Source organism: Molothrus aeneus, chromosome 23 (genome assembly GCF_037042795.1).
Source record: "Molothrus aeneus isolate 106 chromosome 23, BPBGC_Maene_1.0, whole genome shotgun sequence".
Lineage (NCBI taxonomy): Eukaryota > Metazoa > Chordata > Aves > Passeriformes > Icteridae > Molothrus > Molothrus aeneus.
Genome location: NC_089668.1, coordinates 4,394,583 through 4,422,577, shown reverse-complemented (window position 1 = coordinate 4,422,577; position 27,995 = coordinate 4,394,583). Strand labels below are relative to the sequence as shown.

Here is a 27,995-nt window from a genome sequence, read left to right as displayed (position 1 = left end):
TTCTACACACAGATTTCACCTCAGGACACTGGAACACAGTTCAGCACCTTTTCTTTTGTTGGAAGTATTTAATAAATCAGTATGCTTAGCATACTCAGTGTTACCAGGTTACTCTACAGCAGGATGCAGGTGGTGTAGCAGCCAATGGATCACTTTGGAGAGCTGTGATTTGCTACCATAGGCAAACAAGTTGCCCCAAATTCTTGAATGCCAGACAGGAATAGAATTGGTCAAAAATATTACTCTTCAAAACAAAGCCATAAAAAAACCACAAAGAAATTTACATACATTCTACACTAAGCTAGTATTCATAGCAACCAGCTTCTAGAGGCCCTTGTGCAAGTACCAAATTGTAAATACACACATAGGTAGAAAAAACCCCCAAACACCCTAAAAATCCCTCCAACTATTTTGTCTTCCAAGAAGCATCTGCAGAGTCAAAGTCCCTGACCAGCTTTGCAGTAGAGGATTCAGTTTACACCGTCCCTTCAAACAGCCCTAAGAGGCTGCCAAGCCAAAGCTCCTGTAAGGCCATTCTCAGACAAGGCTCGTCCAGCGACTCGGGCTCCTCTCAGGAGACGCGGCACAAACTACTCCAGGCTCCGCTCCAGGCTCCTCTTCTGGCCCTGCAGAGCTCCCTCACATGCTGGCAGCCTGCTGGGGGGGCACTCCGGGCGTGGGCTGCCGGGGCAGGGTGTACATGGCCCCCAGGAACTGGTCGGCGATGCGGCCGGCCTCGCGCAGCCCGCTCAGCAGCGCGCCGTGCACCGTGGCCGGGTAGTTGCGGATGGTGTGCTCGCCCGCGAAGAACAAACGAGGGATGGGCTGGGGGAAAACACAGCAGGGCTCGGTCAGCTGGCAGCAGATTGTGCAGTAAATGGTGCTGAAAGGTGTTCAAGGGGCTCTAATCACGGCACAATCTCTGTTAGTGTGAAGGTGGCGCATGCAGGATCGGTCATATTGAACCTACTACAAATTACCAAGAAAATAAAGCTCTACTTGATAAACAGTGTTTGTAACTGTAACTCTACAGCCAAAGGTGTTCAGGAAGAATTTGATAAACAGTGTTTGTAACTGTGACTCTACAGCCAAAGGTGTTCAGGAAGAATTTGATAAACAGTGTTTGTAACTGTAACTCTACAGCCAAAGGTGTTCAGGAAGAATACTTTCTAATCCTGGAACATGAACTCTAGTTCTTTCCTTTATTCCTAAGCTGGAGCCTGCTAGTTTTGGTCACATCTCACAGCAGACACTAGGGAGAATGTATTTTCATGGGGGCACTGGCATTGTGTCAGAGTCAAACCGTGACAGTAAGCAAACAAAAAAAATTCATTTAAATCAGCAGTTTCTCTTTAAACTGAGCCCTTAAACAACTGCTCACAGAATCATACAAAGTGGGAGAAAAAGAAATGCTCATATAATATATTGAGCAATCTAATCCTGGAATATGAACTCTAGTTCTTTCCCTTATTCCTAAGCTGGAGCCTGCTTTGCTCTATTTCTGGTCACATCCCACAGCAGACACCAGGGAGAATGTATTTTCATGGGGGCACTGGCATTGTGCCAGCATCAAATCATGACACACAGTAAACAAAAAAAAAAACTTAAAAAATTCATTTAAATCAGCAATTTCTCTTTAAACTGAGACCTTAAACAACTACCCACAGAATCATAAGAAGTGGGAGAAAAAGAAATGCTCATATCTTATATTCTGCAGGGAGTCATTTGAATCATAGCTGTGTGTATTAATGACTTGTATCATTAGAACAAGACCTCAAATAAAGCCAAAGCCACACAGCCTTTCCTGGCAGTGCTTTCAAACTTAATTCTCTCAATCTGGAGATGACCCCTGCCTTCATTGTGTTGCCCCCCTTATTCAGAAGAGACCTTTTGATACCTGTTCTTCTCACTCTGGCCTTCACTCTCTTTCAAATCCCTACAACTCACCTAAAGATGGTAATGGACAATAAAAATATGGAGTACAAAACACAGGTATAATATTAAATACTCTTTTCAGACATAACCAAACTGGCTTTCTGAATAAAAATGCTCTTTTTTTTTAGCAAACAAATGACATCAAACCTGTGATAAGAGAATGAATGAAAAAATTAATTAATTTTGTTCTGAGCTTTTTCTAAAAATAATTTCTCACCTGTGGAGCACCTGGAATGGCTGGTCCTGGAGTGATTGGCTGAGCCATCAGATCATAGTCATTTCCAGAGGAGCCAGCAGCCACGTAGGAGTAGGATCCCCGGGCCCAGGGGTCAGCACGCCAGCGGGACACCACGGTCTCCTTGGGCTGAGACAAGACAGGAGCTTCAGTGGTTGGCAAAGTGCAAATTCTACACTTTGAGACAAATGCAAACAATGCAAATTGCAACAACATAAGGGACAAAGTCCTTAGGCTGATGTTGGTGGTGAGCTCCACGTTTTTATTCTAGGAGAACACAGACTAAGGTGAATTTTTGATGGCAATTCCTTAAATCTTTCCAAAATATCCCCAGACCTTGGTGCATGTGCAGTGTTCCCCAATGCACCCTTCCCTCCACTGACCTGGGGCACAGCACTGCTGCCAAAGATGCCTTTGAGGATGGCCAGGCACCGACCCACAATGACATCATCACTGATGTTCTCCATGATCCCTGCTGCTTCTCCTGCCACCAAGGCCAACAAAATCGGTGCTGGAGGGGGGTAGGAGAGAAAAAAGAACAATTGGATTAATGAAATTGAATATTTTGATCAGACAAGTTGGACTTGGATAGAAAGGGATCTGCAGTTAAGGCACAAAGTTAGAGGCTAAACAAGTCCAATGAAATAGTCCCAAATTTTCCACCAAATATGGTCCTATCAGTACTATTAGAAAATTAGGACTACCAATAGTAGTAATATTATTACTGCTATTAGTAGTCCTAAATTTTCCACCATTTTTCAATACAACAAAAAGAAAATTAATTGTTATATGGCAAGGTACTATTTAGAATTATCAAGAGAATTTATTTATTAAAAACCTAAATAAAAACATCAGGAATGATGTTTCAGTGTTTCATAATCTAATCTAATCACATTAAATGAAATGGTAATTGTTGTTTTTGATTTCAGTCATCTGACTTGTGCTTCAACATGAGGTTTTACTGTGTTTCTGTTTCATTTCTACCTGCTCTGCCTTCTTCATGAGAAGGAAGGCTTAGAATGTAGCATGTGAAGCCAATTTGTACATGACATGATCTTTCCATCTAAACCAAAACCACGACCCTGCTTGCTAACCCCATAACAGAGCCATCACAAAGCCACATGAACAGCCTTGCTATCCAAGGCTCATTACTTGCATTTCTCCAGTAAAATCTTACCAAACATTTTAATAAGTCTATAGCCTAGAAAGGTGCTTCCTTGCACAGCAATTTTTTCCAGTTAACAGAGAAACCTGTCCTGCTCATGTCAGAAAACCCACTGCTCATCTGCTAAACAAGTAACTGATTTAATAATGCTCCTCATACACATCTTTACTTTTAGTCTGGTCAATGGCTGTACCAAAACCATACAATTACTGCAGAGATCTCCTGACAATCTATTGTGGCAGCACCAGCTACAGATAAACCAGAACTACTCATGCCAAGTCCTGCTGTGGGAGTGATGTAATTTAACAGGTACAGCCTGGAACTGTCTGCAGTCAGTGCTGTTCTCTGCTTCCATTTGTCTTTCTAAAAATACTTTTCATCATAGCCACATATGAACACTAACAGCATTTTAAAAGTGCTTTTTTCTACATCTGAAACTGCACAATAAGACACTGCCAAAAGCAGACTTGCACCACAGCTACCTTTGTACAGGTTCCAAAAGAGGAAAAGTTCTCCTCTGCTGGCAGTAGTGCTCCCAACATGGCCAAACAAATTGACACTGGGATCCCAGAAGACACGATCAAAACACAACACAACCTGGAGAGAAAGAGCATAAACAGTGGGGAAGAATGAAGGGAAGGAACAGAAATAAAGACAATTGCACTCATGAATGTTCATCACTGGACAGGTCATGAAAGGGAAATGTGTGAATACATAGAGGTGTAAGCCTGCAACTGCCTTCCCCAGGTGAGTGTGCTCTCCATTGTCTGCTTCACAAGTTCCATTTCAGATCTACTCCTGCAAGTTCCTCAGACAGTGTTCATCACCAAGCCCCAGCTGTGCAAAGGGCATCCTTGCTCTCCCCAGCAGCCACATTCCACCCACATTCCAGATTCTCTCTCTGACAGCCTCTGCTCTGCTGCAGCTCCCCAGGGACCCTGTACCTTGTTCAGGTTGCCAAAGCCCATCCTCTGCACTGCTGAAGTTTTCCACTCTGGAAGAGGTGGCACAAACTGAACTGCTGGGGGCTGCTGCTTCAGCACTCCCAGGGGCAGAGTGCACAGCACAGCATCACACTTGTAAATGAAGGTCTGGCTAGTGGATCTGGTGTTTACAGCTATCACTTCACAGCCTGAAAAGGGCAGAAAAAACACTTTAATAGGCCATGAAGCAAGAGCATTGGATTACAAATGAAAGAAATTACCATAACCACATCAGAAAGTATTTTGTTTATGGAGACAGCTTTACAATAACTGCACTAAACTTGTAGGCAAGTTGTTACTGGCCATTTAACTCTATTCCAGCAAACACAATTAAGGCAGCATCTGAAAATGGCCTTACTGGGATAAGCCTAAAGGTTCATCTAGGGCAGTAAATACTATTTAAATATATCCATAAATAAACAAGTAGAGAGTGTTCCTCTCATTACATTGCTCTCCCAGCTGACAGTTTCCCAAGCACAATGTTTTGAAGAACAACAAACAGATGCATTCCTTCCATTACATTCATTTATACTTCTAATACCAGGCCCTGTGGCACCAAGCCTTAAGCAGGCCCAGACCTCTTACTCCAAATGCTTCAATCAATGAAGAAAATAAATAAGAGAATAAATGTGAACCATCAGTAAATACAACTGAAAAACACTGTGTCAAATGAGACTCAGAAATAATCAAAAAACCATTCAAGATTAATAAACCTCTAGCAAGTACTTACACAATCCCAGTAAGAAATGTGGCTGTTTATCTAACCCCAAACACGCCATGGGAAGGGTTTTACAAGATCAGTGCTCACAAGTGCTTCCAGGACATTGAAATCTGCTTTCTGTGCCCCCAGTGCCCCAGAGCAGCCTCTGGGGGTTCGGTACCTGAGGCCGTGTAGCGAACCTGTCGAACTGCTGTGTTCAATTTGATGTCCAAGCCTTCTGCCAAGGCCACTGGCACACAGGAGTAGCCATTCCTCACTGTCAAGTGGCTGCCTGTGAATTCAAAGTCATCATCCTAAAATGAAGAGGCATAAAAAGCACGCAGTCACATAATGAAGTCCTCTAAGTCAGTAGAAAATCATCAACTCTACAAAATGGCAAAAAATATTTCAAAAGCTTTTTTAAAGAGTTAAACAAATGTGGAATTATTTCTGATTATTTATCAAGTAATACATATGGAAACTTTAAGCAGAGAGTACTGTTAGAGATTGCTTTAGCACTAACAAAAAGCTGTCTGGAATTTCATCATTGAATAATAATCACATAAGAATTCAGTACTGTACAAAAGCAGGTCCTTAACAGTTAGAAACTCTAAATATTGACAAAATTTAATGAGAATGAAATAAACACAGTTCAGGTTTCTATGAATTGCTGAGTACTGTTCCCTACCTGGTCCCAGTGCTTCAGTGACAGTGTAGAGAGGGGTGTAGCATTAGCAAATTCCAGGTTTGCAAAATGCCAGTCAAGTATTTGCCTGTCTCTTGATGACAAATAAACATCACTAGAAAAAACAAATATAACACAAAGACATTTAGTTTGTAAGCACAGGACATTGTAAATGCATTGCTTCTGAAAATTTCTTCACAAGTCATTTTTTACTCTCTCCTTAGTCCAGAAATAAAAATATTAAAAAACAACACAGATTTTCTTTCAAATATCTGGACCTCTCTCATGAAAGCTGACTATCAAAACCCAGCAAATTCAGGTTTTTAGGGCAGAATTCATGTAAAATACTCAAAGGGAAGCTAAAAACTTCAGAAATAAAAAAGGTTACATAAATAATGGCTTGAATTGCATGCATAAGGACAACAAGAAAAAGCTTAGTAAAATTGCACAGAATAATAATATTCCACCAATATAAGTAGGATTGTGTGCTATCATTACTGACAGGTATTTAAAACCTCAATTGCCTTTTGGGATCAGGCCCTGATTACTGCCAGCATTTCTACAGAATCACCTTTTCTGTTTGAGTCATCTCTAAAAATGAGGAAATTGGAGTTCTAAAGCTGAGGGAACTCCAACTCCACGATTGTGCCTTTGTAACCTCCTGAGTTCCCATAACACCATACCATTTTTGAAACTCAGGGAAGAGGAAGTAAAAGAACTGCTTTCCTAAGGGTTTATCCTTTTACTTTGTCTCTTTACCTTGGTGGATTGGCTTCAAGTTCCTGTAATTTCTCTTCCAGCTTTCCTTGTGTTTCTGCCAATTCATCATACTCCTATTAAGATTAAAAGCTAACATTAAAACCAGTTTACATGTAAAAGAGCTTGAAGGCATCATGTAGCATCAGACTGGACCTGGTCTCAAGAGAAATCACCAGAAAAATCACTTCATGGGTTTAGTGGAATCTAAATCAAGTTTGTTACTTTTTTCAACATTTAATCCAGCATATTTTGCTTTTCTGCTCTTTGGATACACAGAGCTCTGTGTCACACTGCAGAAAACATTAGTTTGGTGATATTTCAGGAATTGAAACACTCAGAACTGAAGAAGGGTCCATTACACTGTTGATATTTTAAGGGTTCCTCTGGTTCTGAGAGCTTCATATTCCACAAGCTATTTCTTCTATTCTCCTTTCTCTTAAAAGTTTAGAGTTAATATAGAACATGAAGATTTCCAAAGCTGAACGAATCATAGTTAAAAACCAAAGATGTGATCTAATTCCAGCTTTTATGGTTTCCTTTTTAAGGCACATCTCTACATCAAGATACTCCCAGAGAGGGGAATTAACTCTGCTTGTCAAGACAGAGCTCTGTACATGATAATCTTTAGATAAAAGAATTTTTTTAGTCAAGAAACCACCTTTATTTATCTTAGAGAAAAGTCATCTCTATTCAAATGTAGATTTTATTTCCGGACTATTTTTTTATTATTATATTATAACATATACTATACTATATTAGACTATATTATATGATATCAAATTGTAATATATCATATAATATATGATATTTATTATTGTGAAATCCAGCTGTATTAAAGACCAAATCTGAGAAAAATTCATCTTCAGAACATTACAAGCTGTCTGACATGAGCCAGCAGACTTACCTAAAACTGAGCTTTAGTATTCCCCAGCTAAAGGTACTCAAAGCAGATCAGTGTTAGAACCCAGAATTATTGTAAATCACATTCTCTTGAAAGCACTGGATCACAGTGAGAGATGTGGAAACATTTACATTGGCTACTTCTATCTCCTGAAAAATGTGGCTGTGGTTAATTGGTTCATTTTTGGCTGCTGAAGTCCTGAGAAAACACTGACACCCTGCATGTGTGTGATGCTTCACCTTGCAAAGGGCAGTCAGATCTCTGTGCTTGCTTTTCACAAGGAACTCTGCTGTGATATCCCGAGGTGGCTTCACTTCTGATGCCTCCTTATACTGCTGATGGAGCTCTTTGATCTTCTCTTTTAAATTCACCATCTTTTAAGATAGAGCAGGGAAAAGAAAAAGGAAAAGAAAGGAAAGGGGAAAAAAAAAAGTCAAAAGGCAGATTTCAACAAGTTACTGTGTGAACTGGATATTTACCTCTACCTGTGCCATTAGAGCAAAGAGATTTCCTGATTTTGGCAGGTATCACTTATGCATTCAATTCTACCTCCAAGAAGCCACAGTAAATACCATCAACCCTAAACAGCATGGCTGAAACCCAACTTAATTGATTTCTTACTATGTTGCAAGTAATTTGAGAGCAGTCCAAAAGCATTTTTAATTTGAGAAGCATAGAAAAGTAAAAACATCATTTACCACAAGCAAAAATAATGGAAGTTGTCCTAAACTACTGTTTCTGTACTACAAATCAGATGTGTAGTGAAGACAGGAAACGTTTTTAAATAGCCCCCAAAAGCCTCAGGCAGTATCAGCATATCCAAAGGAAGCTATCAAACATCACTGTTTATTTGTCTGTCCTCTTCCTTTCTTTTCCCACATTCTGTTTTATGATTTTCTGCCTAATCAAGCAGGTGACACCTTTGTCCTAACAGGGCTTCTATGTAAGTCTTAAGCAAAGACATATTTTAAGAACAGCATTAATAGCAATTTTCTGATATTTTTCTTTGGACATTTTTGTATATTTTGCCATTTTCTGAGGAACACAATGCTTATCATCTTGTTCTAAATGTCATCATCTGACCTTGTTAAGAAGATCTTTCAATTCCTCCTGTGTTTTCACAATTTTTTTCCAGTGCTCAATCTGCTCATCCTTCACATGTTTCTCCTGCAATCTGGAAAAGGTGAGAAGCAATTGTCAGCTCAACAAAAAATCCTTGTGTTAATGAGAATACTTATTATCACAATCTAATTAGTGGAATGCAATAAAACCCCGTGTTGTGGGATATTTTAGTAAATACTTGTGTGGCAATTGGAAAATAATTGGAAGTTTCTGTAAATAAGGGATACATGACTTTACATGATAGTAAAATGTGAGTGTGAAGTTACTTTCTGCTATTAAAGGCCATTATAATTATCATTAGATTATAAATAGTGTTAGTGCACTGTGTGGACACCAATCACACTGAGCCACTCCAGCAATGATTTTTAGGAGTTTTAAGAAGAGAGGTTTGCTCCTTTAACCATCTGTGACATTAAATATTAAGAGGTAATGCTTACATCAAGGAGCACCACAATTGTTTGAGCTATCTTGGAAATCCATCCACAAAATAGGAAGGTTTACCAAAAAGAGAAGTCACTTACTGTATGACAACCTCCAGAGCCTGCCCTAGGGAGACAGGTTTATTATTGAGAACATTAAAATCCAGCTGATGGCTGAGATAGGATGTGGCTTCCAGCAGACGATTAAATTCTTGTTCCACCATTTCATCTTTCTCCTTGGGAACCTAGGAGACAAAGAACAAGCATTGTTCTTAACTCATTCATAAATAATGCAGCTGCTGAGAACAGCCCTTGGAAAAAAATAATTTAATACCCTCAAGTGTCTCAAATGGTCAGACACCAAGGTGTGTACAACACAATGTCACACTTGGGCAGGATGGGCACAAGAGCAGCTGTCAAAGCACAATGACAACAAACTTCTCTGGCAGGAGAAAACCAAACTGCCTTAAGGGCTGATGAGATTTCCAAACTGGAAAGGAAGGTGTGTTCATCACAGCTGCAGAAGCTTGCCAGAAGACTCTGATGGTAGGATGGCTCTACACAATCCCAGGCCTTTAGAAGGCTTGGCATGGCTCAGTGGGGTAGACAGACAGTAATTTATCCTCTGGGATGGGCACTGAGAGTAGGAACTACCAATCCAGCTTTTCTAGGGTGATGGTGGAAACACTGCAGGACACACATGGAAAGGTGGATTTGACTGTACTGATGATACTCAGTTCAATGCTGAGTGCTGCCAGTGTGAAAATACCTGTTGTTACATGATGAGAGCTCAAGTGCTGGAAAGAGCAAACCTCACATCTGTTAAACCACTCACAGGTTAAACAAAGGTGAGAAACTTGGCTTCCACAAAACCTCTGAAATGCAAAGGTAAAAACTCATGTGGAAAGAGCAGGTTTTAGAAGAATCTGTGCAGTATGCTACAATTTAATTAAAATGCATAAAAAGGGGGACACAATATTTCCTTCTTCCCTCTCTGGAAGCCATCTCATGCTAGACCAACAGCCTGGTAACAAACATAATTGAGATATTACTTCTTTTTGAAAAGGTTCATGGAAACAGCATCTGACTTACAGCTTGCCCATTTGCTTCATAAAGGGGACATTTTTGTTTGATCTTTGCCAATTCCATATTTACTTGTTTGCTGACCACAGCCATGGGATTTCCTCCTGGAAAAGATTTTATATAGTTAACAGAGACTCCTGTAAAATCTGTCTGCAATTAAACAAAAACTCCACAGTTAAAGCAATTTCAGAGACTAAACCACCAATTCCAGTGACCTAGTGTAACCCTGCCAAAGGTCTGCACTTCACAGGGATTCCTGCAATGAGGACATGGAAAAAAAACCACATTTCTGCGTGCAGGATCTGCAGGGCTCCTGAGAGGGACTCCTTGTCAGAAGCAGCATTGATGTGACAAGGGAGAATGGGTACAAACTGAAAGAGGGGAAATTGAAGCTGGATTATTAGGAAGAAGTTCTTGAAGCTGGATTATTAGGAAGAAGTTCTTGAAGCTGGATTATTAGGAAGAAGTTCTTTAAACTGGATTATTAGGAAGAAGTTCTTTCCTCTGAGGGTGGTGAGACACTGGATCAGGCTGCTCAAGGAGGTTGTGGATGCCCCAGCCCTGGCAGTGTTCAAGGCCAGGTTGAACAAGGCCTTGAGCAAGCTGGTCTAGTGGAAGGGTCCCTGTCCATGGCAAGGGTGACTGGGTCTAGATGATCTTTAAGGTCCCTTCCAACCCTTAAGATTCCATGATTTTATGAGTTAAACATAAAAATATTACAGCCTTTCAATAGGCAAACTGAAATCTGTTTTTCCATGACTGTGCAAGTTCACTTCTTTGGAACCAGGTTCTGTATGCAATTTAATAAGATTGATCATGAGACAGACACCAAATTCAGGCTGTCAGTACAACCAGGGGTTTATTACAGGTTTTACAGTATTTTATCATTTCACTACATTGCTGAAGGATATTCCACACTAAACACTTGCTCATCTTCTTAGCAGGGTAGCCATGCCAATAACTGATGCCATCCCATGAAACAGTAATAAATAGGAAGAAATGTGCCTTGTTTGCCATTATTTTTACAACTATTCTTGAAATCATGTGGAGAAAGCACTTTTGGGGTTTCAACCCTGAAGAAGGGCTTCCTCTTTAGAATGTCTCTCCATTTCCCCATCTCCCTTGTTTTCCCATGTAAACTGAAAGAATACATTCTGTCACTTTAGGGTCTCTCCCCTCATAACAGCTTTGCTATTTAAGAAAACACTAACTGCTAAAAGGTTGAATGAGAACAGACACTTTGAAACAGTTTAAAAATACCCAATTATTTTGGCCATGAAAGAAAACAGCATTAAGATTTCACATTTATAGCATCTTGCCTCACAGTTTTCCTCCCTTGTCTTTTTGATTTTGAAAAACTCACCAAGTCCTGTCACCACCATTGCTCCCAGATCAGCAACGTAATTCCCTTTGCGAAAGGTGGCAACTCTTCCTCCTACTCGGTCCTGTGGAAAGCACAAGATATTTACAGTTACATTCAGTAAGAAATCCACTGAAATATAATCACTGAAACATCTACAAAACATGGTGCAAATATTCTCTTAACTGAGGGTTTAATAAACAGAATGTACACTTTTCCAAAAACCTCTGCAAATGAACTCCAGCACAATTAATTTGCCTAAGTTAAGGAATAAAATGCTTAAGTAGCATTTAAAAAAGGAGAAGGAAAGAAAAAAGGGAAGAAATAGAAAAAAATATGCCTAATTTGATTTGGGCATATTTCACTATTTCTACAGTAGGATCCACTGTGATTGCAAAGCCAATCCCTTCACTGTCCATGCACAAATTTAGTTATGTACTAGGTTTCCTCCTCCCCCTTATGCCTAAAGACTTTTAGCTTTTTATCTATTTTTAATATATTTTTCATATATTTCATATATTTTCATATTTTTTGTAACTTTGTAGACTGTCAATACACAGAGTACTTTTCCTGCCCTCTCCCACAGTTTAACAAACTCTTAATAATACACTCCTGAAATTCTGTTTAGTCTTCCCTTTATTCTGGCATTCTGGCCTTGCATTCTGCTTTCTGATGAAAAACCAATTGCTAATGATGAAAGAAGGTTGTTTTAAGCTGTTTCTGGTGTAAGCACACAACACTAGCACCTGACTCTCCAGCCCAGCTGTGAGAAAGCATCAGAAGCTCCAGCAAGGACAGACCCACTCAGCTCCTGGTGAGAAGGTTCAGTAGCAGCAATTCCTCCTGACTGCCTGGATCACCCCCCAGAGACCCCAGGAATGCTGCTGGGACACTGCCCTGGGCTAGTAATGAACAGGGTTACTGGTTAAGTGGTAATAAAATAAAATAGCACAGAAATTCATACTCTGGCTTCCAGAACTGTGACATCCATTCCAAAACTCTGCAACTGGCGAGCTGCTGCCAAGCCAGAGACTCCAGAACCAATAATGATCACCTTTCCTGTCTTCTTGGCTAAAGAAAGAGAAAAATCAGCTACAGTAGTCCTTTATATGTGCAGTACTAAATTGCAAACAGTCTTATGAGAGATACCAAGAACAAAAAGCAGTTTTCTTCTCATGAGTAGTTCTGACAGAATAATTCTTTAACCAAAAGAAAACTGAAGTAATTCTGAATGTCATGCTGAGAAAGAGACAAGGAAAATACACAAGCAGTAAATCTGGAACAACAAGAAAATAGGAGAAAAAATGCTTCCAGACAACTGTGTGAAGAAGAAAGCAATTCATATTAATTATGGGGGACAAAGTATCATAGTTTGATTTCTTTCTGCCCAAGAAGAATAAAACTTAAAAGTTTTAAAACTTACAAGTTCACTTGCAAAATTCCAGAATCACATAAGTATGTAACAGATCTAAGCACAATATTGTGTTTCTGACTTTAGATACTCAAATGAGAAACCAAAATAACTCATTAAAAAGTGACAGTCACTGAATTATCTACAGAAGATTTGCCAACAATTTTTCCTCTCAAAGTGATTTACATCAATCCATGGTTTCTCTATGCCAAAATAAAACACATTAACATCAATAGCCAGATGGCCTTCCAGCCTTTTTTAAATTTTCTTAGCACTGCAGTTCTAAAAAAGAACACTCAAACTGTCCTAAGAAATCATGGAACAATAAAACAGAACTTCAGCTAGAAACAATGTTCAAGTCTCTTACTTGGAAGGGGTTTGACTCTTTTGTAGATGCCAAAGTTGATCAGCCCATGGCGCTCCAGGTAGCTGTGAACCCTGTGAACGAGCACGGTGTCACCTACAGGAATGCAGAAATGTTCAAAATGAAAGGAATGCAGAAATGTTCAGAATGATTCTGTGTGTTCAGCAGCACATACACACTGAGCAATATTCACAGTGACCCGATTCCTGTCACCTACAGGAATGCAGAAATGTTCAAAATGATTCTGTGTGTTCAGCAGCACATAAATACTGAGCAATATTCACAGTGACCTGATTCCTGTTACCTACAGGAATGCAGAAATGTTCAGAATGATTCTGTGTGTTCAGCAGCACATAAATACTGAGCAATATTCACAGTGACCTGGTCAAGTCCCACCAAACACATCCTGCCCTACAGCTCTGCTGCCCTACTGACCCACTCACCTTCCCGAGGAGGCCTGAGCTCACTCCCATGCTCTACTGCAGCTTTGAGTCCTGCCAGAAAAGCTGTACAGGACATCAGGTGCTTCTTTTAATCCAGTGCAAAGAACACCTTTCCTGAAACTGACTGCAAAATCCCAAGATCACGACACAGAACTGTGATGAGATTTGCCAGTATTATGCCAATACTTACTGCAGCACTGAATTCTCATTTTTTTTTTTAAATCACAAGAACTCACTATTTTGCAATCCTTGACAGGATATTTGCATTCATTTCAGCACTATTTTCTTCTTCAATTATATTTTTATGGTTACCCTCCACCTTTTTCCAGTTTATTGGGATCTTGTCTGAGAAGTGTTGAATGGTCTCCATTTGCAAGCAGTAACTCCTCACTCTTTTACTGCCTTCTTGCACCACATCCAGTCTGTTTAAATCTTAAAATAAACCTCCCCAAACCCCTATGATTAATAACATTTTACAGCTGAAAACCCACCAAGAAGCTGTAGCAAACCTCAAAAGCTGCACATGAATTAACCCTACTGTAACAATCCATCTTTTTAGCAACTTTTATGAATCCTGCTAGTGATATTTCTTTACCAGGCAATGAACTCTACTAAATCTGAACCAATATCCCAGTCTGTACATGACCACTCATGGAGCTCCATTAACAAAGGACTGAAGCAGCTTTTCCTCAAACAAAAGTGAAAGAAAACAGCAATGATACACCCAGTAGGATTCTGCCAATTAAAAACTCGACTTACTATTATAAGGTGCCTCTAATTGTTGGATAGTTGCTTCAAATGTCAGCTGAATCTTTGGGTTATCCAACCAGAGCTGCAGCTGGATTGAAACAAAACAATACAACAAATCACATTAAGCAATACAAAAAGAGGTGTTTTCCAGGCCCATGTTTGCTATCAAATACTGTCAGGACATGAAACCCCCTAATGAATTAAATTTTGGCAGGAATACCCAAGCCACACTGAACTTCACCTTCCAGTGTCCCTTAAGGTGCAATTACAGTGTGTTGGAAACTCTCACACCATTTCAAATAAGTGGAAATGCACCAAGGTAGCACAAAGATGTGTGTGGCTGGTAAAGTCAGCCAGCATTGTTATTTTGGAATCAGATTTCATGTTTCCATAAAAGCTACAGCAGTACTGATCATGTTATAAGATTTATTTATCTCCAATATTTAATGATCCAATCCATCTTCACAAATATGAGACACAACCATGGACATACACAAAAAAGCACATTTACAGGACATTTACAGTTCAAAAACTGAGAGGAGGAATTGTCTGTGATATGTTAGTAGGTCAATTCATACTGGAAAAGAACTGTTTTCCCAACAGAACTCCTACTTTGTAGCACAGAGGCAAGAGTAAATCAATAATTTTACTGTTCCATGCCTAGGTCTAGGTCATACATAGCGCTTCCACTCCACTTTGCATTCCTTACTTAGTAATTTATTTGGGTATTTCTCCAGAGTTGCATTACTGAGCTTCACAGTTCCTCACAGATACCAAATTAAAGTGGAAACCCTACAACTACAATGAATAGGAATGGTTAAGAAATATTTTCCTTTGAATTTGGGAGGCTATTTGAGGCAAATGGCTGATTAAGAGGCTGCACACTGCAGTTTGCAGCTCTGCTGAGCACTGGGCTCCTATCAGCTGTCCCACGGTCTCTGCCATTCTTGCTGGAAGAGTTCCTCTCACAAACCTTCCTCAACCAGGATTCCTGCTCAGGAATGTTGCTCTGTAGTGAATAAGGCCCAGCAGTGCTGCTTTTCCCTGCAAATATCTCTCTGCAGTAATTTCTTAGTTTCAGTGGAAGGCTTCTCTGCTTCCAATACATTTGTATAAGGATTACTCACTGTTCATTTTGTGCAAATTGTTTTCCAAACTTTTTTGGCATGCTCTGGCCTGTGTTTACACATCTCATGACTTCCCAGAAGTTACAACTATAGTTAGAGGAAAACATTACAGGAATAGCAGAAGTCATGCTATTCCACACATAAATTTTAAATAACTTAAACTTATTAAGCACTTGGGTGTTAACATGGTCAATGCCCCCTGATGTTTCTTGGTCATCTTTAGTCTGTGAAAAAACTAAGTGGTGAATAAGGTGTTTTGTCTCTCAACTATGGTAACACAGCAATTTTCAAAATATTTCTTGCTTTCCCACTGTAATTTTTCTAGCATTACTTCAGTTTTCCAAAATACTCTTTTCAAAATATGGGAGAAAGCCTTGATCCCTGTTTTGGATGCTGTAAATACACTAAAGATTCTTTATGCTGTTCACAGCACAGATCAAGAACTGGACAGTACATTTCTTAACAACTTAAGAGGATGCCAGAAATGAAACCCCACTGTCTCAAAACCAAAAAAATTCAACTAGATATGCTAACTGCCAAAAACTCTTTGCAAGGTACACCAATTCCCTGCCCTTTTTTAGCAATATTTTTACACCAAACTTACGGTGCGGTTCCTGATGTACAGAAACACCTTCTGAGTCTGCTGGGGCCCACTGATGATATCAGGGAAGCAGGCAGCTTCTTGGGATGTCATACGGTCATGAGGAAGTCTGCTCTGGAAAGCTGCACCCTCCACACCTACAATAAAAAGACAAGTAGTGAACAGGCACTGCAAAGGAACACTGCCCTTCCCAGCCTGGAGATGATCCCAATTCCATGGGATGCTTTCATTTAGTTCTTTTAGTTATTTCTGCAAGATGTACCGGCTTCAAAGTCAACAGTTCTTTGAATTACAGGTATCTAGAGATAATGGAAAAGCTGTACTACAGGGGGCATAAAACAAACAAGCAAACAAAAGCCCCCCCCAAAAAAACAAAGTCTAAAAAATAAGTGGGGAAGGGGCACATATCAATACATTATATATAATACACACACACATATATGTTTTATTGTTCACACATATAACTAATTTTAGGTGCTGTCCTTAATTTGTGTGGTTTCCAGTTTCTAACAGAACCAGAAAACTGTTTTAGAACCTATTCAAAGCCAAAGTATCTGTAAAATACAAGCACAGCATCTACCATCCCCTCTCACCTGCTTCTCAAAGTTGAATTTGCCCTGACTTTTTCCAGCTAAAGGAACCCACCCTAAAATCTCATTCTGCATCTCTGATATATTTACAGCAGGCAGTGCAATGGAATACAATCACACTTATGCATTTCCTGTGCTCCCTACAAATAACAGATTTCCTACTGCTCTTTCTAAATGCTCCACATGTAAAAGACCTGATGCTGAACCCATCCAGGAGAGCTTTTCTCTATGGAAAGCCTTTATTCATACAGGAACCTGCACTTCCAGCAATCCACACACTGACAGTGATGTAGCTGCATTTCTGTACCCTGCTTTCCTCAGTCTCTGTTATGTTGTACTACAGAAAAAGTGACAAACTAAGACACAGCTGCATCCAGTGCAGAAAGCAAATCCTGCAGGCAAAGTGAGCAAAACAAAGCACTGAGATGTGAAATACAGCAAGAAAAATAGAAATCTCCCATGTCCTAGAAGTGACTTTGATCAGGACAGAGGACAGGGCATTCAATCTAGAAAGATAATTGCCAATACATCCCAGGGGCAAAACCCCCCCCAAGTAACACAGGATGATTAAAATCACTTGCTGAAAGTGGAATTGCTGAAAAGATTACAATAAATAGCAAAGTAAATATAAGCTTGCAGTGTGTTACACTAACCAGGACAACTGTTTAAGAGTTTGAAGTTCATGTACAGCAGTACATGTTACTGTACCAGGGAGAGGAGTTCCCTGCATTTAATTCTGGTGCCACCATACACCCCCCTTTAACTTCCAAGCATTTTTACTTCCCAAAGGTGCTGAAAAAAAAAAAATCAAGGAAGGAGATGGTTGTGAAACTAACAAAAAAACCAAACCAAACCAAAAAAACTCCCAAAACAAACCAACCAAAAACAAGCACACAAAACACCCAACCAAACAAATAAAACCCACAACCCCAAAAAAATCCCCCCAAAAAACCAACCAAAAAAAAAAACCACAACCAAAAATTCATTCTCAAGTAAAGATCAAAAGATCTGTGTGATGACTCAAGATAAAGAAAACTATAATCATTTACAGAAATTTTACAAGAAGAAATTAGTAAGAGAAGCTACAGAGCATTGCAAGTAAAATAAAATTAACCATAGGAGAAGTTGAGGAGGAACACCAACAATGTTTTCTGCACTAATATTGAGCTGTGGAATAGAAACCCATAGCTCCACTATGACTTCATTTCTCCAGCAACAACCACTGCCCAGCCCTGCTGCTGTCCTTCCAGCTAACACTGCCCAAGTGTGCCAACACCTGTGCAGGAATGCACATGCTCAACTCTGAATTCTGTAAAACTGGAAATCAAACCAGTTACCAGTTCTCTGATGCTTTATTAATGCTAACAATCTTAATTCAGGCTCTAGATGCTCAAGTGTTAGCAAAAAGCTCAGCAGCACAATTTTCCCAGACCTAAAATGCTGAACCTGACTCTTCAGGTTTGTGCTAAGAGAATTGTGCTTCTCCAGGTGCCTGCTAAAAAGTCCTGTAGTCATCAAACACCAGCAAACTCTCAGATGTGTGGATTTAAGGCAACTTGGCAGTGTCTGGAAAAGCTTTGGGATTTATTTCTTCAAACTGAGCAGACAGAGATCATGGTGCTACCAATAGTTTGGAAAAGAACTCCCAAGGGGGGCTGAGTTGGGGGGACTTTTAAGGCCAAATACCTATCATGGCAATAACCCAAACTTTAAAACTAGAATAACAGAGTAGCTCCAGATGTGCACAGGTATTCAGGGGGAAAAAAAGCTAATAAAACAACCCACAAGAGTGTTTCATACAAGAATTTAGAAAAAGCATAGCTAGTAATAGCAAAGGTAGCATTTTTATTTGGCCAACCACTGGAAGATCTTCTAAGAACTAAATGTCCTTGAATTTACTTCTGCAACTACACAGCTCAAGTCTTAATGGATTTGGATTTCAGGCTGACTAAATCCCATTTTACACCCTTACTGCTTGTATTTCATGAAAGCTACACATTACAGGGATTACCAGTTCAAAACTACATGTTTCTCTTTGGAATGGTTCTGCCTAGACTGGATTATCAGCTCCTTTTCACACATATTTGCACACACACACTTGGCAATTCCTGACATTTAGCACTAGCAACTAATTGGCTGAAGTTTTGAGTATATCCTTGCTCACAGAAGAAATCCTGAGGGTTGCTGCTCATTTCAAGACTTACTGCAACATCTGCAGATGAACAAACTGAATGAAAGGATTCTGGCTGTCGAATTGGACAGTTGTTAGAGAATACTCTCAGCATATAATACAAAATGCAAAATATGCAGAATTTCCAATCAGCCAATGCCTGCCTAAAAATGAAATAGGCAAGACATCCTTAAGCCCATGAGCCATAACAGTCAGCAGCTCCATGCAAGAGGTAACATCCATAACAGTATTTGGCTCCCTTACTTACAACAGCAAAGGATGCACTCTCAGATGAGTATCTTCAAGTTCTATTTGCTTCAAAAAGAGCAACTTGGAGGTACAGAATAGGTTCAGGAGCCTTTGACTCTTGTCTAAAACCCTAATCCTGAAGTGAGAGCAAAAGCAGCAGAGTTGGAGGAAGATTTTAAGTAGCACTCCAAGTACTTAGGAGTAAAGACACCAATCCTGTGAAGGAAGCAGTGAGTGAGTACTGCCAGCAGCAGTACCAAGGCCAAATGGCAAATGCAATCCACAATCCAGTCCAGTGAGCAGCACACTATGGATCTGCCCAGCTGACAATCTCCTGGGCTAAGTGCTGGCACAGAGGTCAAACACAAACCCTTTCAAAAGACAAAAAGAAAGGAGCAAAAAGGTACTCTGTGCTATGTTTCTTCAGCAGATTAGAAAAATGGGTACACTGTTCTAAAGCTCTCTGTGTCAGTCCAGGTGGTACAGCCTGGCTAGGTAAGAACCAGCTTTTTTTCTGTTTAGACTCCTCTGAACATGGAGAGGAGTGGAGGGATGAGAGATCGGCCCGAGGCATTTCAGCACAGGTTAGCTAGCAGCCTTTTCCACAGCTGTTATAGCCCTCAACTGCAATCTGAGCACCCCACACTTTTCAAACAGGTGGGAACACAACTCCTGCACCTCCTGCTAGGATGGGGACAACCATACCCATGCGCACTCGCAAGCATCAATCCCTAACCTGGCGGCTCTTGCTACTCAGTGGCAAGCATCAAACGCCACCCTCACCTGATGCTTGGCCGTCTCCATACCCTCCAGAACTGTCGTCTTGAAGTCCTCCTGCTTGCCCTGTGGAAGGAAAGAGGAGAACTCAGGGACCTTACTCCATAAATTAAACCATACTGGACATAAAGGCCCGGCAGTTGGCGTTTTAGGTATTAAATTTCACCAACTAACTAAACCCGTTTTCTGAGAATCCCATTTTCTGGAATCTAGGTTCAGGGCACCAAAAAATTATGTTCTAAAGTGTTATCCAGGTTACTGGAACGCTTTACATCAGATTTTATGGGAAATAAAGAAGTACACCATATGTAGCATTCCTGGTGGCTAAATACTTATGATCTGGCAGATGGATACCATCAGATTCTATGGACCTCAAACCCTAAGAATTTGATCATCTTGCCTTGGTGTTCCCAAGTCTCCCCATATCCCAAGGAGATAGTTTAAAGCATTTTGAAGAGCCTCTTATGTTCAAAACTAGGAGACCCTATTTTTTCCCCCATAAACCCTTCCTTTAAGCTTGATGCTAGAACAATTCTTGAAAGGCTCAGACCACTTATTTGGCTTCCCCCTTGATACACCATCAGTGTTCTGACACACCAAGATTGTCTTGGAAGCCAAATACATATCATACCATTGATCAGTGATGTGATCAATACCCAGCACTGAAAGACATCAGTCTTCCAACATTCCCAGCAGTGGAAACATGAGGAAAGGCTAAGCACATCTGAAGAAATCTCAGAATTACCTTAACCTGCATCTAAGTCCTAAACAGGACTGCAACACAAGCAGGAACAGAGCATGTTGAGAAGAGAGATGGGTCCAGCTGCAGTGTCTGCAGGAACAAAGCCATTCCACACCTCACACACTGCTCACTTCACAGGAGGCACTGGCCCTGATGTGAGCTCATGAGAAAAATCCTTCCATCTACCACAAGCCTGCCTGAAATCCCATCACCTGCAGAGCTCAGGAAGCCATGGACACCCCAGACATGGCCCAGAGCTGTTCAGCTGGCTCCTGCTCTACCAAGGTCCTTCAAACCACACACTTCAACAGGCACCGAGTCCAAACCAACATGCACTGAAACACGCTGCAAAGGGCACTGGAATGGAACAGCTGCTTCCTAGAGCACAGCTGCTCAGGTGTCATCTCCAAACAGGTAAGAGCAAGGTCTAACCTGAGGCTAAACACACAATTGTTAATATTTGGAGTCTGGGTGGACAATTTTGCCAGAATGAAACTTAAGGCTCTTAGGGGACACAGTAACTGAGAAGAATTTAATCTGAACTACAGATTTAACCCCTAAAGTGAGACACAGAAAGGTAAACAAATGTTTCCATACTGTGCTAAACTGGATTAAATAGAATGCCACAACATTAAGCACCTACAAATAAAACAAAATAGGAACTGAAACAAGACATTGTCCCTCAGTACAGCAGAGGAGCCATAGTTAGTACTTGTATAAAATCAGTCTGCCAGCAGGGAAATATAAAAACTCAAGAGAGACTGTGACAAATAATTGTATTTTGAAAGGCCTCACAAGTTATGATTCTGTGAATAAAATTATCTGCAACAGCAAGATGTAATTCTTTACCTGATCTGCATTGCAAGTGCTTTATTTTGCAGGGAACACTTCAAGACTTATTTCCATTCTGGGAGAGACGAACACAATTGAAACATGAATATTTACAGTCAAGCATAGGCCATTAATTTGCAATAAGAGTTTCACCTGTGCCTTCCATAAATTAAGAAATTAAATAGACTCTGACTTCAGTCTCTGGCACTCATAATCCCTGAATTAACACTGACAATGAGCAGAGGGGAAAACATTGCTCTCAGTTTACTTACAGAAAGAAATTAGAATCTTCCTCTTCTCATCACTATTACTGATTGCTTGGACACAATTCTAAAAATGCTCCTCAGTCTGAGCAGAGAAGTGTGGAAACAAGGCCTGCTAGTGAAGACTGCCTCTCCTTCCCTGGAAGAAAGGTTCCAGTTGAACAGGAAGGAGCAGCAAGCAAACCACTGATCCCTGCTAGCATCAAACTGCTGCAGCTGAACAGAACATGTGTGAGAGCAGAATCTGCCCCAAGCCTCAAGGCAACAACAGACCACGAGCTGAAGAGCAATGAGGGAGAAGGTCCAGAGGGGAATCTACTTCAAATAATTATCCACTGTCTCAAAATTAACAATAGCTGCACATGAGTATCACAGAGCACTGAATTTATTTAGGAAAGCAGACAAGTCAGATAAAATAGAGACAAAGCACCACTATTTTGACTATTCCACTGATCTTAGTTTTGATCATATTCCTTGGAAAACAGCACCTAAAAATACCACAAAGTGAGAATACTGAAAATAAAAGGCCAGGAGCTAGTTAAAGAAAATTTTCTGAAGTTCTAAAAATGAAAATCCAATTCAGTGAGGAAAAACAAAACCAAAAAAACCCAGAAGAAGTGAGCTCCTTGATTCTAAAAGGGATACTGGCAAACAAGAACACAAATGTCATCAGTCAGCACTGAAAGGGAGTTTGGAAGCTTTCTGCTATTAGACAATATTCCTCAAGTAAAAAAAGGAGAGATACTCTAAGAAAATTCTCTTAACCATGAAATACTGTCACACCTTTTCAAACTGCTCTGCAATAGCATGCAGTGTATCTTGCAAATCCACCCTGCAATAGCCAGGACACCTGGAATTCCCCACAGCTGAACACATGAATGGAACCTGCTGTCACCTGAGTGTGACATTTAATATTCCCCTTCCCTGTAAGCTGTGGGGACAGCCTAATGAAACACCAGACACTAGCACCAGGACATTTTTAAGCTGCACAATCAGGCTTTTCAGCTCAAAAGCTGTAATGTGACAACTTTATACTTCTACTGCATTATCTGCATTTTTACAGGCTTTAAACACAGAATTTTTTTTAAGGTCTGCAATGAGAATAAATTAAAAGTAATACCCAGGCTAACTAACATTTCCCTAGATTTTCAGTATGTAATCCTCCACTAGTATTACTGTCCAATTCAGTATTTCTTATTGAACACTTTACTTTTTCCTTCAAATTTACAGAGAGAGAAAACCTCAATTATAAACACTGCTTTTATATACAGCAGACTCCATGCTGCCTCCTCCTACTAAAGGGTGGCAGAATTAGAATTTTCAATGCACTTTTAACAGCCAGCATGAGATGACCTGATGTTCTCAACACCTACATTAATAAAGACAAAAATAGAGAGATCCAGAAACACATATAGTCTCAGAAACCTTTAAAATTACAGCAAGACTGGCTGTGGAATGACAGCTTGAAATCTATCTTCTTTCTACTTTATTGCTTCATGCATATTCACAGAATTTCTAGGAATAGAAAAATGATATGATGACCTGAAATCTACTCATTTCTAGGCAGCTAGATACAGACTGTTTGAAAATTGACTGTACTTAGATGGCTAAATACAGTGTTTGTAAAATAACTGTCCAGCAGGCTGCTGTGTGTATAGAACAGCATGATCAGCACTGCTCATCTTCCATGCTCCTTCCTTCATGGGACAAAACCTGCTCCACTGTACCTCACTGATTATGCCTCAAACTGATTTCAATAATCATTCTTAGAGGCACAAAATGGAATCTGAGAGAAATAACAAAGTATATTAATATTAGGTCTCAAGGATTAAATACAATATCTAAGCTAAATTAAAGAGTAAGTTTAAAATATTTGCTCAATTACAAATATTAAAATTCCATTTTTGCTACATCAGCTACAACTGGGGTGGCAGGATTTTTATCATTTTAAGTATTTCAGTCAAGCACATGAGCTACAGTATTCCTGTATCAAGGCAGGAGCCAACAGCTGCAACAAGGAGAGGTTATAATGGCAAATCATAAGAGATAAAACACACCCACAGCTTTTAATATTTTTCCTGTCACTGAAGGTAGGTATCCCCAAGCCAACATCAGTCCTGTGTTCTCAAACCTGCCAGCCAGAAAGAAAATTGAGATCACTGAAGACTAACAGTGACTCAGATTAGTGATGAACCTGCAAAGATTCAGCTGCTACATTCCAGCTCTTGTCTAACACATTAGCTCATGAAATCTTTGACTCTGAACTCTGCAAAAGCATCACCTTCTAGCAGCTGAGTGAGACCAACAGAGCTCACTCATGGTGGCAGCTGTAAACACAATGGAGGTAAAGGATAGGGTACAGCTACCACCACAAATTTCAAAAGCTGCCTCCTGAACAAGACTGACCAAAAAACATCTCAATGGAAAGTGAAGCTCTCTCTAAGCTAATAAGGAAAGCACTGAATACTGAAATTTAATACTGAAATTTAAACAACAGTATCCAGCCAGAATTTCAGATTAGAGTCATAGTTTAAAGCCACAGGAATCACAGTAGTTTAAATTTGTTCTGCATAACAAACCCCCCATAAACCCAACCTCTTTCCTCTCTGAGGAATAAATGAATGTTCATACCCAAGCAGGTGTGGCAGCAAAGAGCCAGAGAGGCTATTCTGGTCAATAAACTTCCAAAGTCTGTAAGGATCATGAGAATCTAGCACAAGAGGTTTGCCTTCATTTGGAATTACATTAATGCACATTCCTATCTTTATCAGGCTGTTCTGCATTTCTCCCCTCCTTCCACATATGGGGCCAGCAAATAAAACACAGTAGAACAATTACTCAAAACCAGATTGAAACCAGACATGGGATTCATGATGCCACACCCAGCCCTACCTAATTTCTGTTAACAAATCAGGTAAATGCTTTCAGAGAAGGTCTCTCTGTACTCACCAGAGGGCTCCTCTGGCTCACTTTCATTCTCTTCTTCTGCAGGAGCTGGTGGAGGTGGTGGGGGCAGTTTTTTCTCTTTCTCAGCTTTAGCATTTCTCTCTTCTTCAGAGTAATACTCATCTTCTGACAGGTTTGCAAGACTCTCATCCATCTCTCTATACTCGACCTGTGAAAAGCACAACAGAACATAAACACACTGAAGATGCCTGTAAGTCAGGCTGCTAACATTAATGCTGCAAGTAACAAAATTGTTTACAGTTTAAAGAAAAGGCTTGAGTTACCTTATGCAGACTCTTATTGCAGATACCATGTTGTAAAATGCAACAAAGCTTAACAAGTTCCAAATGTTTTTGCCTCCACCTAAAAAAAAATCTTCAGCACTCTGCAGTAGGAGCTTTCATCAAGCCCAGTTTATTTGTGTTATATTATCATTTAACCACTCTGGGTTTCTTCCCTGCCAAGGGATGAAAAGCAGCCTCTGTGTCCACTCCATGTGTTCAAACTTGAATTTCATCTGCTAAGCACAGATGACCAGAAGCATGCACAAGATTTCCTGCAGAAATCCCATCTGTGCCCTGTATGGTCTCCTGCTTACTGGGAATCTTGTCCTGGTACAGAGGCTCACAGCTGCTTCCTCTCCAGAATGATCACACTTGTGGCTCAACACAAGAAACACCCCTTCCCCTCATCCCCCCAGTCTTTATTGCCATAGAGGTCTTGTTCTGTTACTGCTCTTCAGTAAAAAGAAATAAAATTAGCAGCCAAGAAGACTCACTTGAACTTGAAGGAACCCCCAGAACTGGCCTGGGAGGGCTGCATCCCTACTGCTTGGTCAACCAAGCTTTAATCCAAAGTGAGAAAGTTCTGTACACTGCTAGTGAATTTCCCTACTGATTGGGAAAGAAAAAAGCACTTCTCGATATGCAGCCATGGGAAAAGAAAAAGAAGGCAGCTATTGATCCTCCAACATCCAACAGGTCAGCTTCCACCAGGAAATGACAAAAACAACTCTGGATTTCTCACCAGAAGAAAAAAATCTTTCATAGTCTAAGTCTAGCCACTAAAAAAGAGCAATAATGGGCACAATTCAAAGTAGCTTTGGGAGGCCTGTGTACAGGAAATCCTGGATTCTGTAAGATACTAATATAATCCATGATCTGCTATCTTTTAAATGTTTACATTCCACAATGCCCAGCATATTCAGGTTTTCACACTGTTGCACCTCCAGGACCTCCTGTTAACTCCCACTCTGAGGGAAGTAACAGTGACCACTCATACAAGGGGCATTTGAAGCCACTCACAGCTACTTCTGTCCAGAGCCCCTCTGAGCTCTCCCATTCCCTTTGAGCTTCCACAACTTTTGAAGAACAATCAAGTTCAATACAAACCCCTAAGTTTTTCCCTAGATTTATTTTTAACCTAGATACCCTCCCCAACTACAAACACTCATGGGAAGGTGCCCTCATGCTGGCCAAATGCTCCAGGGGACAGATGGTGCCACAAGAGACAGAACACCTCTTGCAGATGGGCACTGTCAGTGCATAGATCACCACCAACACACAACCCACACAGAGCACTAACTCCTGCTCGTTATCAGAGCACTATAAAGAAGGAATGCTGCCTTTGAAGGTCACAGAATGGTTGGGATCACAGAATGGAAGTGATATTCAAACCCATCTCATCCCACCCACCTATGGGCAGGGACACCTTTCACTAGACCAGGGTGCTCCAAGCCCTGTCCAACCTTTCCATGAACACTTCCAGGGATGAGGCAGCCACAGCTCCTCTGGGCAACCTGTGCCAGGGTCTCAACACCCTCATTGTAAAAAATGCTTTCCTTATGTCCAGTCTGCACCCACCTTATTTTGATTTAAAAGATGCACCAGACTGACCAACACAACAGCTGCTCTATGTGAAGGAGCAGTTCAGTCATTACATCACACAATGGCTCTGAAGAGCCACATTCAATGCCACAGGACAAAACAGTTCCAAAAAGTAATTTCAGCTTCCATGTTAAACACCCTGACCCCGGGCACATTCAAGATCTTCACTATCTTCTGAAACAAGGTTTCCAAGAAAAGGTTTCACAAACAAAAAGGTAATGTTCTCATATATTCAGAACAACAGATGAGAATTAAATACTACACACCCAAACTATTGAAGACCTTTTATAGCTGTTAGACTTCACTGCTAAATTCCACCCTTACTCAGCCTTGACTCAGCTCTCCAACACCAGGGGAGGGAAGGTGAGGAACAATGGACTGAGCACGGCCATCACCATCACAACCCTGCAAAACCAGCATCATCCTGTGCATCCTGGAGAGGCTGCATCCATACACCACAGCAACAGAAGAATTTGCTGATAAAATGTAAGCTCCCGAGCGCCCCAATGCCCTGCCATGGATTTGGGGTGTTTTTACTACTCGGTATCCGGTCAGAAACCGCAGAAAGTTCCTAAACAGCTGCAGGAAGCTCTCCTTTATTGACAAGGCACGAGCCCTCCCCAGAGCCCACGAAAATGAGCTACAACAGGGGATCCTGATCTTAATCTTAAACCAGTGGGGCTTCCTGCGCGCCCGCCTGTTTGTTTTTTGCACTCACAAAAAACACCGGAGCCCTCGGTCCCGGGGATGCCACCCGCCCCCGGGACGCCCTGAGGAAGGGCCAGGCAAGCGGGGCCGGGCCCGGGACGCCCCGAGGAAGGGCCAGGCAAGCGGAGCCGGGCCCGGGACGCCCAGGGGAAGGGCCGGCCAGGGGGGCCCAGGAAGCCCCGGGGAAGGGCCGGCCAGGGGGGCCCAGGAAGCCCCGGGGAAGGGCCGGCCAGGCGGGCCCAGGAAGCCCCGGGGAAGGGCCGGCCAGGCGGGCCCAGGAAGCCCCGGGGAAGGGCCGGCCAGGCGGGCCCAGGAAGCCCCGGGGAAGGGCCGGCCAGGCGGGCCCAGGAAGCCCCGGGGAAGGGCCGGCCAGGCGGGCCCAGGAAGCCCCGGGGAAGGGCCGGCCGTGCAGAGCCAGGCCCGGGACGCCCCTGCCGGCCCGAGCGCGTCGCGCACGAGGCGCCGGCGGGGCCCACAACCGGGCCGCCCCACACCTACTTTGGCTCGCTTGCGGCGGCTGGTCCTGCGGCCCTCGGGGGTCTCGGCGATGCCGGTGGTTTCGGCGCCGGGCGCAGGGGCGGCCCCGACGGCCGAGGACTCGGACACCCCGCCCGGCGGCGAGGCCCGCGGCGGCTCCTTCTTGCGGGGCGTGCGCTCCGATGCCCCGCCGCTATCCGAAGAGGAGCCCAGGGCCCCGGCGGCGGCGGGCGGGGGCACCGGCGCCTCCGGCCCGGCCTCGCCGCCCGCCGCCGCCTCCGCGCCCTTCTTGCCGCTCGCCAGCATCACCCCC

General features: G+C 41.7%; 1 protein-coding gene across 1 annotated transcript; it reads right to left on the bottom strand.

Moving 5' to 3' along the window:
• Positions 1–48: 48 nt before the first annotated feature.
• Positions 49–27,988, bottom strand: KDM1A (lysine demethylase 1A). The gene is made up of 20 exons (XM_066564970.1): positions 27,704–27,988; positions 24,615–24,780; positions 19,836–19,895; positions 16,047–16,180; positions 14,325–14,403; positions 13,126–13,218; positions 12,312–12,418; positions 11,351–11,432; positions 9,997–10,091; positions 9,007–9,149; positions 8,447–8,537; positions 7,603–7,737; positions 6,463–6,536; positions 5,707–5,818; positions 5,200–5,332; positions 4,280–4,467; positions 3,818–3,932; positions 2,554–2,681; positions 2,153–2,299; positions 49–825 (listed from the first exon to the last, which is right to left on the bottom strand). Exons 1-20 carry the CDS (start codon positions 27,986–27,988, stop codon positions 640–642), a joined length of 2,553 nt encoding a protein of 850 aa, XP_066421067.1. The 3' UTR covers positions 49–639.
• Positions 27,989–27,995: the final 7 nt, after the last annotated feature.

Excerpts from the sequence above, each read along its gene's own strand:
- KDM1A (XM_066564970.1), bottom strand. The coding sequence starts at position 27,988 with ATGCTGGCGAGCGGCAAGAAGGGCGCGGAGGCGGCGGCGGGCGGCGAG. Across the intron at positions 19,896-24,614 it reads TGAGCCAGAGGAGCCCTCTG|GGCAAGCAGGAGGACTTCAA; the intron begins GTGAGTACAGAG and ends TTCCTTCCACAG. Across the intron at positions 2,300-2,553 it reads GCAGCAGTGCTGTGCCCCAG|CCCAAGGAGACCGTGGTGTC; the intron begins GTCAGTGGAGGG and ends GTCTTGTCTCAG.